The sequence below is a fragment of the Zonotrichia albicollis genome, chromosome 15 (assembly GCF_047830755.1).
Source record: "Zonotrichia albicollis isolate bZonAlb1 chromosome 15, bZonAlb1.hap1, whole genome shotgun sequence".
NCBI classification, from domain to species: domain Eukaryota; kingdom Metazoa; phylum Chordata; class Aves; order Passeriformes; family Passerellidae; genus Zonotrichia; species Zonotrichia albicollis.
In genome coordinates this window covers 661044-673715 of record NC_133833.1, presented here as the reverse complement: position 1 = coordinate 673715, position 12672 = coordinate 661044, and the positions used below count along the sequence as shown (strand labels likewise).

General features: G+C 52.4%; 1 protein-coding gene across 1 annotated transcript; it reads right to left on the bottom strand.

The window, feature by feature from the left end:
• Positions 1-3393: 3393 nt before the first annotated feature.
• YIPF5 (Yip1 domain family member 5) lies at positions 3394-9804 on the bottom strand. Its single transcript, XM_005493070.4, has 6 exons — positions 9686-9804; positions 9377-9485; positions 8064-8236; positions 7028-7173; positions 5249-5430; positions 3394-4425 (listed from the first exon to the last, which is right to left on the bottom strand). The coding sequence occupies exons 2-6, from the start codon at positions 9475-9477 to the stop codon at positions 4263-4265; spliced, it is 765 nt and encodes a 254-aa protein (XP_005493127.2). The 5' UTR covers positions 9478-9485; positions 9686-9804; the 3' UTR covers positions 3394-4262.
• Between the last annotated feature and the right edge of the window lie 2868 nt (positions 9805-12672).

Sequence of the window (12672 nt, the reverse complement as noted above, 5' to 3'; positions counted from 1 at the left end):
GCAGGTTTCCATGGAAAAAGCTCCCTCAGAACAGCCTTCCAGACAAATTACTGGGTAAACTGCAGAGGTTTCAGAGCTCCAGCCTGATGGCTTTAATGGGTGTTATCTTGCTGCTGCCAGTGCTTTACAGGTCCAAAACTCGGTTTGCTGCCTTTCCTCTGGGGTCTGGGATTGTGCCTGTGTTTGAAATAATGGGGGTCCAAGAAAGGGAGCCCGTGGTTATTCCATCCCCTGCTCAGCAATCCAGGCAGCAAACAGGGAATGTGCAGAGGCAGAAGCAGGGAGAGAGCTGAAGGCAAACCCTGCTGCTCCCCAGCAGGAGCCTGCCCCTGTGCTCTGGGTGACCCCCACAGCTCCCTGTGCTCACTGAGGACTCCCTTGGGCCCCTGTGCCAGCCCTGGGGCTTTGTCTCCCCCTGGCACCCTCTGGCCAAGCCCCTGTGTCCTGCAGTGGGTCTGAGGAGCGGGGGATGCAATCCCATCCCATTCCATCCATGGGCTCCATCCCAGCGCAGCCACCCCACATCCTCGCACCCCACCCAGGAATGGGGTCTGTTAGTGGAAGCACTGATGGGGTGGGGAACCAACCCCAGCGAGGTGTAGGCAGGAGGATCATCTTCAAATTCAAACTCTACATCAGGTCTGAAACAGCACTAAGAATAGAGTTGAGGCAGAATTAGGCCTTTTAAGCTCAATTAAAGCTCAGGCAGAACATGAAGATCATCAGCACACGAGTGAAGATCTCTTGATTGCTACAAATTTATTCTGAATTAACAGTGGTGGGAAGGAGGGAAGAATTAATTCAATGATGTGGGCTTGCACTGATCAATCATTTGTAATTATTATCTTCTCTTTTGTCAATAGGCACACTGGAAACTTAATTCTGATGGTGTATCCAGCAATGACAGGGAAATCACCAGGGATGAAGAAGTGAAATTAGGAGAGGCCCATGCAATTAAAAACCAACAAAACCCACACACAGACTTTGATATTTAAAGCAGATAATTAAATAAATGAATGGAAATAAACTACCCCATGGTGTTGGAATTGTCATCTTGACTATGCAGACATGTGAATGCATCAGTGCATTCTGATTGAAGATGCTGAAATTCCCTGTTACCCAAGGAGTGAGACACAGCAAAGGTTCCCCACGAATGGGGAGGGATCCGGGCCCTGCAGCGTCCCCATCGTGGCTGGAATGGATCCCTTCCCCTGCCAGGGACAGAGAGCCCCTGGATCAGGGCTGTGCCCACGGGGAATGTCACTGCTGCTGATGTGGGACACCAGCAGGGAGGGCAGGAGGGGGGAAAGGCTCCCCAGGCCCTGCTGCAGCCCAGCAGCAGCTTTGGGTGCAGCAGTGGCACCGGTGCTCGGTGTTTGCACAGCACTGCAGGACCTGGATCCAGCAGGGATTTCTGCAGGGACAAGGCGTTAACGCCGGCAGCGGGGTTTGGATCCCCATCCCTGGAGTGCCCAAGGAATGCCTGGCTGTGGTGCCCGCTGCTCTGGGCCGGGACAAGGCGGAGGTCAGGCACAAAGCTGGGGCTGCATGTGCTGGGAGGGTTTTCCCAGCGATGCCAGGGCTCTGTGCTGGGGTTCGGGCACAGCTGGGCTCGGTGGGCTGGAAGAGCTTTCCCAGCAATGTCGGAGTTCTGCGCTGGCTCGGAGCACATCGGGAGTGCTGCAGACCCACCCAGTGGAGAGGCTGCAAACAGCAGCGCCCGGCTCCGCACGGCCCGGCCCTGCAGCAGCCCGGGACAGCCGCTCTGCCTTGGCCCCCGTGTCTGGGCAGCGGTCGGGGCCTGGGGCCGAGGCTCGGGCAGCTCTGTCACTACCGCAGTGCCCAAACCCAGTACCACCCGTGAACGCTGCTGCGGACAGAGCCGGCCCCAGGTGACCCCTCCCGGCCGTGCCAGCCCAGCCCTCGCCCACAGGGCACGGTGCCAGCCCGGTGCCAGCACACAGAGCCCCGGGGAACGCTCCAGCGCTGTCCCTGCAGCCGGCACTCAGCAGCTCCACACCCACGGCGGTGACAGACACAGCAGCACCTTAACGACACAGGGCGGCACGGGATGGGCCCGGGAATGTGGGACAGGAACAGAACCGAACGGAACCAAACGGAACCGAACGGAACCAAACGGAACCAAACGGAACCGGGGGCAGCAGCTGCCCCACAGCACAGGGGTCCTGGAAAACACTGCCACTGCCACTGTCACCAACAGCCCAGGGTGACCATGGACAGACTGGGAAAGGCAACTCACAGCTCCTGCAGGGCAGGGCATGATTTCAGGATTGGGGGAGTAACAAAAGGGGGTTTGAAAAGGCAACGGCAGCATTTGTTTGGTGCTATAACCTGAGCGACACAAAGGGAGCCAAAGCAGGATAACGTGGTGCTGAAAGCCAGGTGAGACGGGTGGGGACAGACTGAGGGGGAGCTCAGACGTGGGAAGAGAAGTCCTAACTGAGAAAGGCAAATGTGGGAGTGCAGAACTCCAGCTTCCACTCTTGCCTTTCTATGGGACTGGGAGACTGAATCATCTGAAATGTAACTAAAGTTGAAGCAAGAACTAGGACAAAACTTCATTACGGAAAATCGATGGGATTGATTTTGGAAAGGCAATAAAGAGTCGAGGCAATCACATTAATTACTGAAGCAGAAGTTTGGGATCTTTAAGACAACCACTCTAGACATAACTGGTTTTTATCAAGTCCTCCATGAAGTCAAGTGTTTGACCTCCTGCTCTCATCTGCTTCTCTCTGCTCCCCAGAGACCACTTGGAAATTCAGTTACAAACTGCTAAATTCTGTGAGAGGAAACTCCTGGGTCAGCCCTCACTGCTGGAGGAGAACGTGCAGTGTCCTCCACTGCTGACTTTGTGAACGTTTAAATCTAAATAAATCCCTTTTCCTATGGTTTCTCCAAACTCAGCAGCTCTATTGCCAGGGCAACACTGTGTTGTTCTTCCTGTGCACTGAAGTCTGCTCATGCTGTGGTGAAAGAAAACATTATTTATAGTATTTTATTACCCAGGTGATCACCCTGGAAGGCACCTATGGAATCACTGCAAAGCTGTAAGAACTTTCCCTCTGGAATGTGCAGGCTAAGCTGAATTAGCTGTTCTCAAAGTACAATATTAGAGTGCTAGAACCTGACTTGCTCAAGCAGCTGAGGGAGCTCTTCTGTGCCCTAGAACTGTGTTAATTAGGCTTCTTGGTAATCAATGCTATTGAACTGCACAGACACAGGACAGGAGCTCCCTCCTGCTCTTCACTCACTGTAGCAACCAGCAAATCCACCCAATGAATTCAATTTTAAACGCGATTTTGTTTCAACATGAAAGTCTCTATTTTAGTAACTGAACATCAAAAATAAAGGTTAGGAAAATCAAACACCTTTTTCAAAATTTAAGGAAAATTTAATCAATATGCCTTAAATTATTTTACAATAACTACAATACTGACAAGCATAACGTTTTCCAAATGGTGTTTTCCTTGGAAGCACTGTGAGAGAGGTTCCTCTTCATCCACCCAGCAGAATGTGCACCATGAGGGAAGGAACCTCTGCCCACGTCCTTCAGAAACCCCAGTTAACATAAAGCTACAGACACCCCAATGTGGTCATGTTTCAAGTGTGACAGAATCACAGATCCCTTTCACTTTTAAGCATCTGTTTTCTACTTCATAATTTAAGTATCTTAAATCCTGAAATACTCTCACAGCAAATGAACAAATAATTGAGTCTGGAGAGCTTAGGAGGATATTGGTTAAAATACAGGAAATACTCTAATTACTTTTGTTCATTTGTGCATTTTTGGTGAGAGGGGTCAGGAAACAGGTTCCTCTTTCCTGCAGATTTATCCAGAGTCCCCCAAATCCACGGCAGCTCCTTTAACTGTTTTGGATAAAAATCTACCAATTTGCAACTGCAACCCTTTGCCCTCCCCTACAAAACAAAACAAAACGAACAAAAATCACAACCCTCAAATAAACAACTGAAAGTTACTTTTTCTAAATACCTAGGAATGGGAAAGAAATCACAGGAACTTGATAAGCATGAACACGTATTAAAGCTCTGGACTCTCCAGGTCATTGAAAACAGTATTCAAGGTCCTAAAAAAGTGAACACGAGACATTTTCCATTGTTCCAGGTGATTCAAACAGGTCTAAGTTTCATGATAGCAACACGAGACAGTTGTTTGCAGCTGTTTCTGGTCCAAGTCCATGTTCCACGCTGGGATTTTCCTTTTGGCCCCCAGAGTCTGTTCAGAAGACGGAGATGAGGGCGAAGACTCCGTACAGCAACGCGCAGGGGTAGGCCACGAGCAGCTGCTGGCCCTCCATGGCTAAGGCAGAGATAAAGATCTTGGAAGCAGAAAAGCTGCACCAGCCAATAATTCCAGCCGTGAGAATAATCCCCATCATCCCCCTGCAAAGGCAGAAAGAACAGAATTCCTGTGAGCCCTGGGAATGTCCACCTGCAGGAGTCACACCTGGACTCATCAACACCTTGTGCAGGTTCTGGGATGAATTTCAGCATTTGGCATTAACTGAAATATTCCCACTAAAAGCACTGGGAAAGCCCTGGCACAGGTGCCCAGAGCAGCTGCGGCTGCCCCTGCAAACCTGGCAGTGCCCAAGGCCAGGCTGGACACTGGGGGTTGGAGCAAACTGGGACAGCAGGAGGTGTCCCTGCCATGGCAGGGGTGCCACTGGATTGGCTTTTCCAACCCAAACCATTCTGGGATTCTAGAATTTTAGAACAGTATCAGTTAATTATGACAGTGGAAAGCCCCCTCAAAATTAACTCTATGCATATGAAAATTTCAAAGCAGTGAATATAAATTCTCTGCCAAGCTGTTTCTTTTCAGTCCCTAAATTCGCAGAGCCAAGACAAATCACTCCCATTTTCTTGTATTTGTATAATCCTAATTTGTGTCTTCAATAATAATTACTTTCAGATTTTACAGGTGATGAGACCTGTCAGATTCAGAGCTGGCTGAAAACAAACCTGAGCTTGCTCTTGGAGCCTAGGTATTCAAAAGCTGTTTAATGACTTAGAGGTCAAGCCAGGATTCACCCCCTTCCCCCAGTAAACACCTGAAGGCATTGATAATTAATTCTTGCCCATACTGAAGATTGCTGTCCCATTCAAACAATACACAGCTGCAGCACTGAACTGCAAACCCCTGTGAGTGATTCCCTCCCACGGCAGCAGGGCCCCGTGCCCAGGGGCACACAGCAGCACTTACTGCAGAGAGAAGACGATGGCGAAGGAGGAGAGCAGGATCATGGGCAGCAGGCAGTAGCCCAGCACGCTGGCCACGCAGCCGAAGGACACCCCGGTGATGCTCATCAGGTTCAGCAGGCAGAACATGCCCAGGCAGCCGATGGCGCTGATCCCGTACACGTACCCGAACTGGATCTTGCCAGCCTGCAGCGGGCACAGCACCGGGTCAGCACAAGATAGGGGTCAGCATGGAACCAGCCCAGGATGGGGTCAGGATGGGGACTGGGATGGGGGTCAGGATGGGACCAGCAGAGGATGGAACCAGCACAGGACAGGGTCAGGATGGAACCAGCACAGGACAGAACCAGCCCAGGATGGAACCAGCCCAGGGAGCAGACCCACCCACCCTGGGACACAGCAGGGGTGGGCACAGGCACTGTCCCCCAGCCCCAGCTCCCTCATTTCCATCCCACAGGGAGTGTTTCCCCCCAGAGTCCCAGACATCTCATGCTCCAGGAGCCTGGAATTCCTCCTGCCTCCGTGGACCTTAATGAACAGGTTCGGATCTGGTTGTTCCCTGATCTCAGCCCAGGAACTGCTTAGAGTTTATCAAGGACTTCTCATGCTGATTGATTATTTGCAATAATGATCTTTACAGAACTGGTGTGTAAGACTGCAAACTGTAATTCAGGAACTTCTTGACAAACCCAGAGCTGAAGCCCTTTAATTTGTGGTAGAATGCACAAAGTTATGGCACAAAGAGAACTATTTTAAAAATCCCAGGAACAGCTGAGGCTGAGCTGCCAAGCACTGCGTGTGAACTTGGGATTATCTGAGGGAGATTTTAAAAAGCCAAACCCAAATTTGCTTGTTCACAAGCACAGGGGGAGCACATGTGGCTTATGTCCATGTATTCAGGGCATCTCCTGGTTTTCCCAGGCTGAGACTGCTGCCTCCCCTCCAGCACCTGCCCGAGGCACCCTGCAGGACAGGGGGCTGTGCAGCTTCCAGGCTGTCCCCCTCCAACAACTTCCCACTGGATGTGCTCAGACCCAGCTCTCCTCCTTCCCAAGCAGCACAGGAAGCAATCACAACTGTGCAACCTCTGAGCCAGACTCAGCCCACTTCCTTTCACCACATTCCATGGATTTTTTTAAAAAGCACACAGGAGAAATAAATTTTAAGGAAAAGAAAATCGAAACGTATCTATTCTAAACATGTTCATTAATTTGACTGGCCTACTTTCCATAAATAGAAGTTACTTATTAAAGTAGGCTTGAAGGGCCCTTGGTACCAGAGTGTGTTTTAACTGTCACAGCAACATGAAATTTCAGGCAGAAATGACAAGCAGTGCCTGAAGCATTTAAAGCTAGAACAGACTAAAACCCCTGAAGCTTTCAATGCCAAGGAACACTGTTTGCTGTCATCTTTGAGCCATTAAAGCACAATTATTCCAATTAAGCTCAGTTAGAAAAACTGACCAGACTGCAGCAGTGCCAGCCCCATGGAGCAACACAAGCAGTGTGGGAGCAGGTTTGCTCCAGAGGGAGCTGGCACTGAAATCCCACCTGGTGTGACAGAGCTCACCCAGCCCAGCAGTGTGAGAGGCCCCAGCGCCTCTCCCATGCACACACAAATTTCTGTGCTGTGCAGGGCGAGGAGCTGGCCTCTGATGATCCCTGGGGGTCCCTTCCCACTCAGGACACTGCATGGGCAGGATGAGCTTTGCTGGCCCCGTGCCCAGCCCCAGGAGCCCTTCCCAGCAGAGCTGTGCCCAGCAGCCCCCCTGGCAGTGCCTCACCAGCAGCAGGGTGGCCCCAAAGGCCAGGCAGAACACCATGGGCCCCGCCAGGTCCGTCTCGTTCATGATGGTGCCATCAGCCACCTTCAGGGGGTGCAGCACCGTTAGTGTTTTCTGCCAGATGTGGTCGAAATTGATCCCCAATTCTGCAAGGGAACACAACACGGATTTCATTTCTTCCCTTCCTGGCTGCCCCACTTGCTCCCCCCTTTGTGTTCCCTGCCTCTCCAGTTCCCATCTCCCCCAGATCCGTGGTGGGCACCAGGGCATTGAGCCCTCCCCTCTCTCCTGCTGCTGCCTGCACACAGACCCAGTCTCAGGTGCTGGGAAGGGCCCAAGTGGTTTCTGAAGGACCAGGGAAGAGCATAAGCACAGAGTTCTGGGTTCACAGAGGTGCTTTCAGCCCAGTACCCTGATCCTATTTTATTCATATAAATATATTAATAAAAAAGCCCAGGGGGTGGAAGGTATCATGCCAGGGGACAGGTGACAGGTGTGACAGATGCCTGTTTCTCCACCCTGTAACAGGGACAGTTTATTCAGTTGTTGGGAAGTGAAAAATAACAGAAATAAGCTGGAATCTGATCCCAGCAAGCCAGACTGAGCTGAATATCCAGCCTGGCACTCTGCACAGGCTGTACTCCACACAGGCATTTCTGCAGTATTTAGCATTCCTTGTTAGCAATGAAACATTCCCATTCTAACCAAGAATCAACTCACAGCACCTGCAGGCACTTACTTTACAAAGTGGGCAGTTACAATTATTATTTCCAACGTGAGGAATATTGAGTGTTTTGCCACAAAGTCAGGTCTCCCAGTTAACTGATCTAATCTGGTGTGAAGCAAGAAAGCACAAATTCCCAACTACAGAAGTTCACACAAGAACAAGGATTTCACATGCCAAAATACAGGTTACAAAAACTAATGAGAATTACAAACGCACTGAGCAGTCCCAGCAGCAGGGAATGCACACACTGCTACCAACTTACACCCAAACTAGGAGGAGTTCTGGATTTAGGCCACAGCAAAGTTATACCTTCTAATAGCGGAGGCTCGTCCTCAAAGTTGCTTCCATAAAAAGACTGTGCTGAGGCTGGGGTGTAGCCCTGCGTGGGCTGGTAGATCTGCCCCGTGTAGGGCTGCTGCTGCTGCATCATGTCGTGGGGCACAAAGCCAGCCTGCTGGGGGTACTCGTAGCCTCCATAGGGCCTGCAAAGCACAAGCCCACGTTAGGGACACCCAGAGCTGCTGCTGAAACACCTCCTGCAAGGCAAAGCTTCTTCCAGCCAGTATGTCACAGCCAACCCTTCCATCTCTGTTAAAAAGTTCCACAACGTGATCCCATAGGTCCTCCACAAAAAACCCCAATCAAAGCCACCCTCTGCCCTACACAACTCTTCAGGTATTCCTGCCACTAATCTATCCCAAGTCTCACCACAGAGATTTCCATAAACACTTCCAAAATCTTTAACTACGAAACAGAAGGAAAATGCAGAACTCCTCGTGTCAGCAGAGTCCAGCACAGGGGCACATTTGTTCAGGTCACAAATGGCACTGACCTGCTCACCCATCTCAGGGATCACACGGAGGGAGCAAAGCCCTCAGCTGGATGCTCACATGGGGCTGCCAGGACCCCCCTGCCCCAGGAACACCCTCCACACCTCCCTGCTGCAGCCTGGGAGCCACTAGGACACTGCAGGCTCACTTAGGTGGCACTAATTCCTAGTTCCCAAGTGAGTGACAGGAGATGGAGCTGCACAAAAACAGTATTTCTTCTCCCAAGGACATGCAGATCACTCATATAATTAAAACTGTTCATTGGGCTTGTCCTTTAATCTTCTAACACTTGCTCTGAAATCTGCCAGGCAGAGAATTGAACACAAAATTCCTTCAGATCTCCATTTACAGAGAGTTCAGCTCTCCATCCAACAGAACAACCGGGACTCATTTCCAGAAACCAGCAACTGGCTGAAGTGCCAAACCTTTCCTGGAGACACAGACTGTCCCAGAAGTATCCTAAGGAAACCTAGAGGAGAGCTGGAGAGGGACTTTGAACAAGGGCCTGGAGTACCAGGACAAGGGGAACGGCTCCCCAGTGCCAGAGGGCAGGGCTGGATGGGATATTGGGAAAGAACTGCTCCCTGGGAGGGTGGCAGGCTCTGGCACAGGTGCCCAGCGCAGCTGGGGCTGCCCCTGATCCCTGGCTGTGCCCCAGGCCAGGCTGGACAGTGCTGGGAGCGCCTGGGACAGCGGCAGGAGTCCCTGCCATGGCAGGGGGGGACGGGATAAGGTCTGGGGTGCCCCAAGCCGAGCCCCGGGATGCCGTGCCCGGCAGGGCACACGAGTTACTTGCTGTACGGCCGCCCGCTGTAGTCGTAGGGCTGCGCCTGGTCCTCGATGCTGTAACTGGTCTGGAAGAATTCGGTGTTGAAGCCGTCGAACCCGGACATCGCCCCCTCTGCAAGAGACCAGCGAGGCGGGTTGCGGCCGGCCCGAGCGGCCCCGCGCGGCGCTGCCCGCTGTCCCTCCCGCCGCTCGGCCCCGCCGCGGGCCCGGGACCTCGCGCTGCGCCCCGCGCCCCGTTCCCTGGGCCCCGGGCCGTCTGTGCCCCGCGCTCCCTGCCCGGGGTCCCGCTCCCTGCCCGGGTCCCGGCCTCACCTGCGGCCCCGGCCCGGCCCCGCTCCCGCCGCCGCGGCCCCTGCGACGTGTCACGGCCGCGCCTCCACTTCCGGGACACCGCGCGCCGCTCCGCGCACGCGCGGGACGGGACGGCCCCGGCCCCGCCTCGGCCCCGGCCCCGGCCCCGCCTCAGCCCAGCCCAGCCCAGCCCAGCCCGGCCCGGCCCGGCTTGGTCCCGGCCCTCCCTCAGCCCCTCCTCAGTCCCTCCTCAGCCCCGCCTTCCCTCAGCCCGGCGCTCCCTGGAGCCCAGGCTCAGCCACACGGGGTCGGTGTGGCTCCGGTGCAGCGGCTTCACTCCCTTTCATAAGTCTACAAGAAATATTTTCCTGTGCCACACGAAAATAGCTTTTCTAGAGCTGTGAATCTTGTATCACAGCCCGGCTGCTGGCTCACCCCTCCCAAATGAGCTGGCGGACCTGGGAACGCGGGGCCACTGAGAGAGCTGACATGACTGGCACTGTGAACACACTCTTATGTGGAGAAGCTCCTTTTAGGGTCACTCACTGCTTATAAACAGGGCTGGGGAAAATGATTTCAGCAGCTTTTAGAAGCCTGTTAACTAGAATTTGTTTTTATTAACTCTCTCATGTCCCGGAGCTGAGCACAGGGAGGAGCAGCCCTGTTTTGTGGCTTGGGCGGGCTTTGAGGCGGCAGTCAGAAAACCCTGACTGAGGAAATGCAGCTGAAACTTCCCAATGAGCTCAGTCAGGGCTGCTGCTTTATCCCTGTTTCACACCTCGCTGGTGAGGCTCAGAACTACACCAGAACCATTTCCATCCCATGCATGATGTGCTCTGAGCTCTGGCAGCCTCCTGGAGCCGAGCACCAGCCCTGCGGCACACGACATTATGCAGGCCATGTTCCTGGTTTAAATATGTGTAGGTTTTTCCTTTGGTTTTTTAAATTCATTTTGGCTCAGGACACAGTTACAGTAATTTTGTCACAAACTTGTGTATGTAATATTCTGCCGGTGAAATGGCTGTATTTAAATCACAGCCCTGTTCCAAGCCTCACCTGCAAAGCAGATCTGACAGTGCAGAGTCCACGGCACTGGCAGGAACAGGCTCCCGGGAAATGTGACGCTTTGTAGAGCTGAATGGAGTACAGAGGAGAATTGCAGCCACGGAAAACAGAGATCAGTAACTGTGCCGTAAGCTGCTTCATGCAAATTTACGCTTTAGGAAAATGAGTGTTTGGAGGCTGAGAAGATGCCAGCATTCATGCGAGAGCCGCACAGTGTGCGGGCTGCACCTGATGGCTGCGGCTTAGCGCTCCTGGGCTGAGCTGTGTGCCTCGCTGCAGCTCACTGGGCAGGCAAATGAGACACAAACCCCAGGCACTGGGCTGTGCAATTGGGACCTGCTGGGGAAACGCTCTCTGCTGAGAAACCTGTTTGGGTTTGCTTAGATTGTTAGAATTTCCTGACAGCTTAGGTTGAGCCTTCATTGATGAGCTCTCCCTGCACCAGGCATCTCAGCACTGCTGAAGGGAGACAAGGATGGACTCCCAGCCCTCCGGGGCAGCGGGTGCTCTGACACAGCCCGTGGGGTCAAGGGGAGGGCAGGCACTGCAGCTGCACAGCTGCCTCTTCCCAATGGTGTGGGAAGGGCAGCCCATGGACTGCCTGGAGCTGCAGCCTGGGGAGGCACCAAACACCAAACACCAAACACCAGCACCGCCCCTTTGCCATTCACCAGCTCCAGCTGCACCGGGGGCTACCACGCAATGCCAGAATCCCACACTGCTTTGGGGTGGAAATGACCTTAAAAGTCATCCTATCCATAGCCCAGATTGCTCCAGGCCCCACCTGGCCTCGAACACCACCTGGACAGGGAATTTGGATTTGCAAGAGACCTTGAAATGGCTCCAACCTGGAAAGAGTAAAAGTACTCCTAAAAGTACTCGGTTAGTATACAGGTTACAGAGTGCTGGTGTCATGATAATGCTACCAAAGCGTTGTTTTAGCTGTGATGTTAAAAAACACACTTTAATTACACCAGTGTTAATAACAGAATGATTTGAATCAGACTGAGAATAAAAGTACTATTCAAAGAACTCTGGAGGAATGGGAGGATGGGGAAAGGGAGAGGAGGAAGATGTCTGCTGAAATAGGCCTTCTTATGGCAGAACTGGAAAGGGAGGAAGGAAGCACCTTGCAGGGGGAGACTGAAAACAGCGATTTTTGTTTGATTTTAATCCTCGGTTGCTGATGTGTCCATGAGGTCCCTCCCTGCCTGTACGTGCTGGCTCTCTTGCAGGGTCAGGGCTGTTTGTGTAGCAGATTGCTTTGTTGAAGAGTGGCCATGGAATTCCAGAGGAGTTGTCAGCACACATATATCAATTATTCTCCAGAATGTTCCCCGATGTGCAGTGATTGATATGGAGATCACTGGAACATGATTCCCTCATACTGTCAGCTTTTGGAAGGCTCAGCCCTGGTGCTGTGCGTGTGCTGTGGGTCTGGTGCTCGCCAGAAGGAGAAAAGAGTTGCTGTGACCCCTCTCTGTGTGATACCCCGTGGCAGAAAGCGATGTCATGTCTCCATTTGAGCCCTGCTCCCAGCCTGTGCTCGCATCCTGAGCAGCTGGGAAAGCTGCTCTTCCCCTTTGCTTGTTTGGGATGGAAATACATTATGCACTTGAGTTATGAATAAAAGATCAAGGGCAAATCTGTGTAATGCTTTACTCTGTGAACAAACCCGCCTTCATGGCACTCACGCTCTTTGCTGGAAGATCCTTTCTCAGGGACACTCAGCCATTTAGACTTGCTTTATGCTTTTTCTTCAAAGGGAAAGATTTGTTAGGGCTTCCCATTCGCACGTACTGCTGGATTTGAGCAGATGAGAATTTCACTGTGTGTAATTCACACTGCTGGATCAGGGGATAATCTCTGATTTAGCTGGGTAGCACTTGTTCTTGCCTGGCTTGCCTTGCAGGGAGCTCTGGAGCTGGCTGATGGGAAGGATC

What these genes read in the sequence shown, in the direction of transcription:
- YIPF5 (XM_005493070.4), bottom strand. Translation starts at nt 9,477, where the DNA reads ATGTCCGGGTTCGACGGCTTCAACACCGAATTCTTCCAGACCAGTTAC. An exon ending in AGCGGGCGGCCGTACAGCAA is followed by an intron (nt 8,237 to 9,376) that starts GTAACTCGTGTG and finishes TGTGCTTTGCAG; the next exon opens with GCCCTATGGAGGCTACGAGT. An exon ending in CGAGCCTCCGCTATTAGAAG is followed by an intron (nt 7,174 to 8,063) that starts GTATAACTTTGC and finishes GTTCCCTTGCAG; the next exon opens with AATTGGGGATCAATTTCGAC.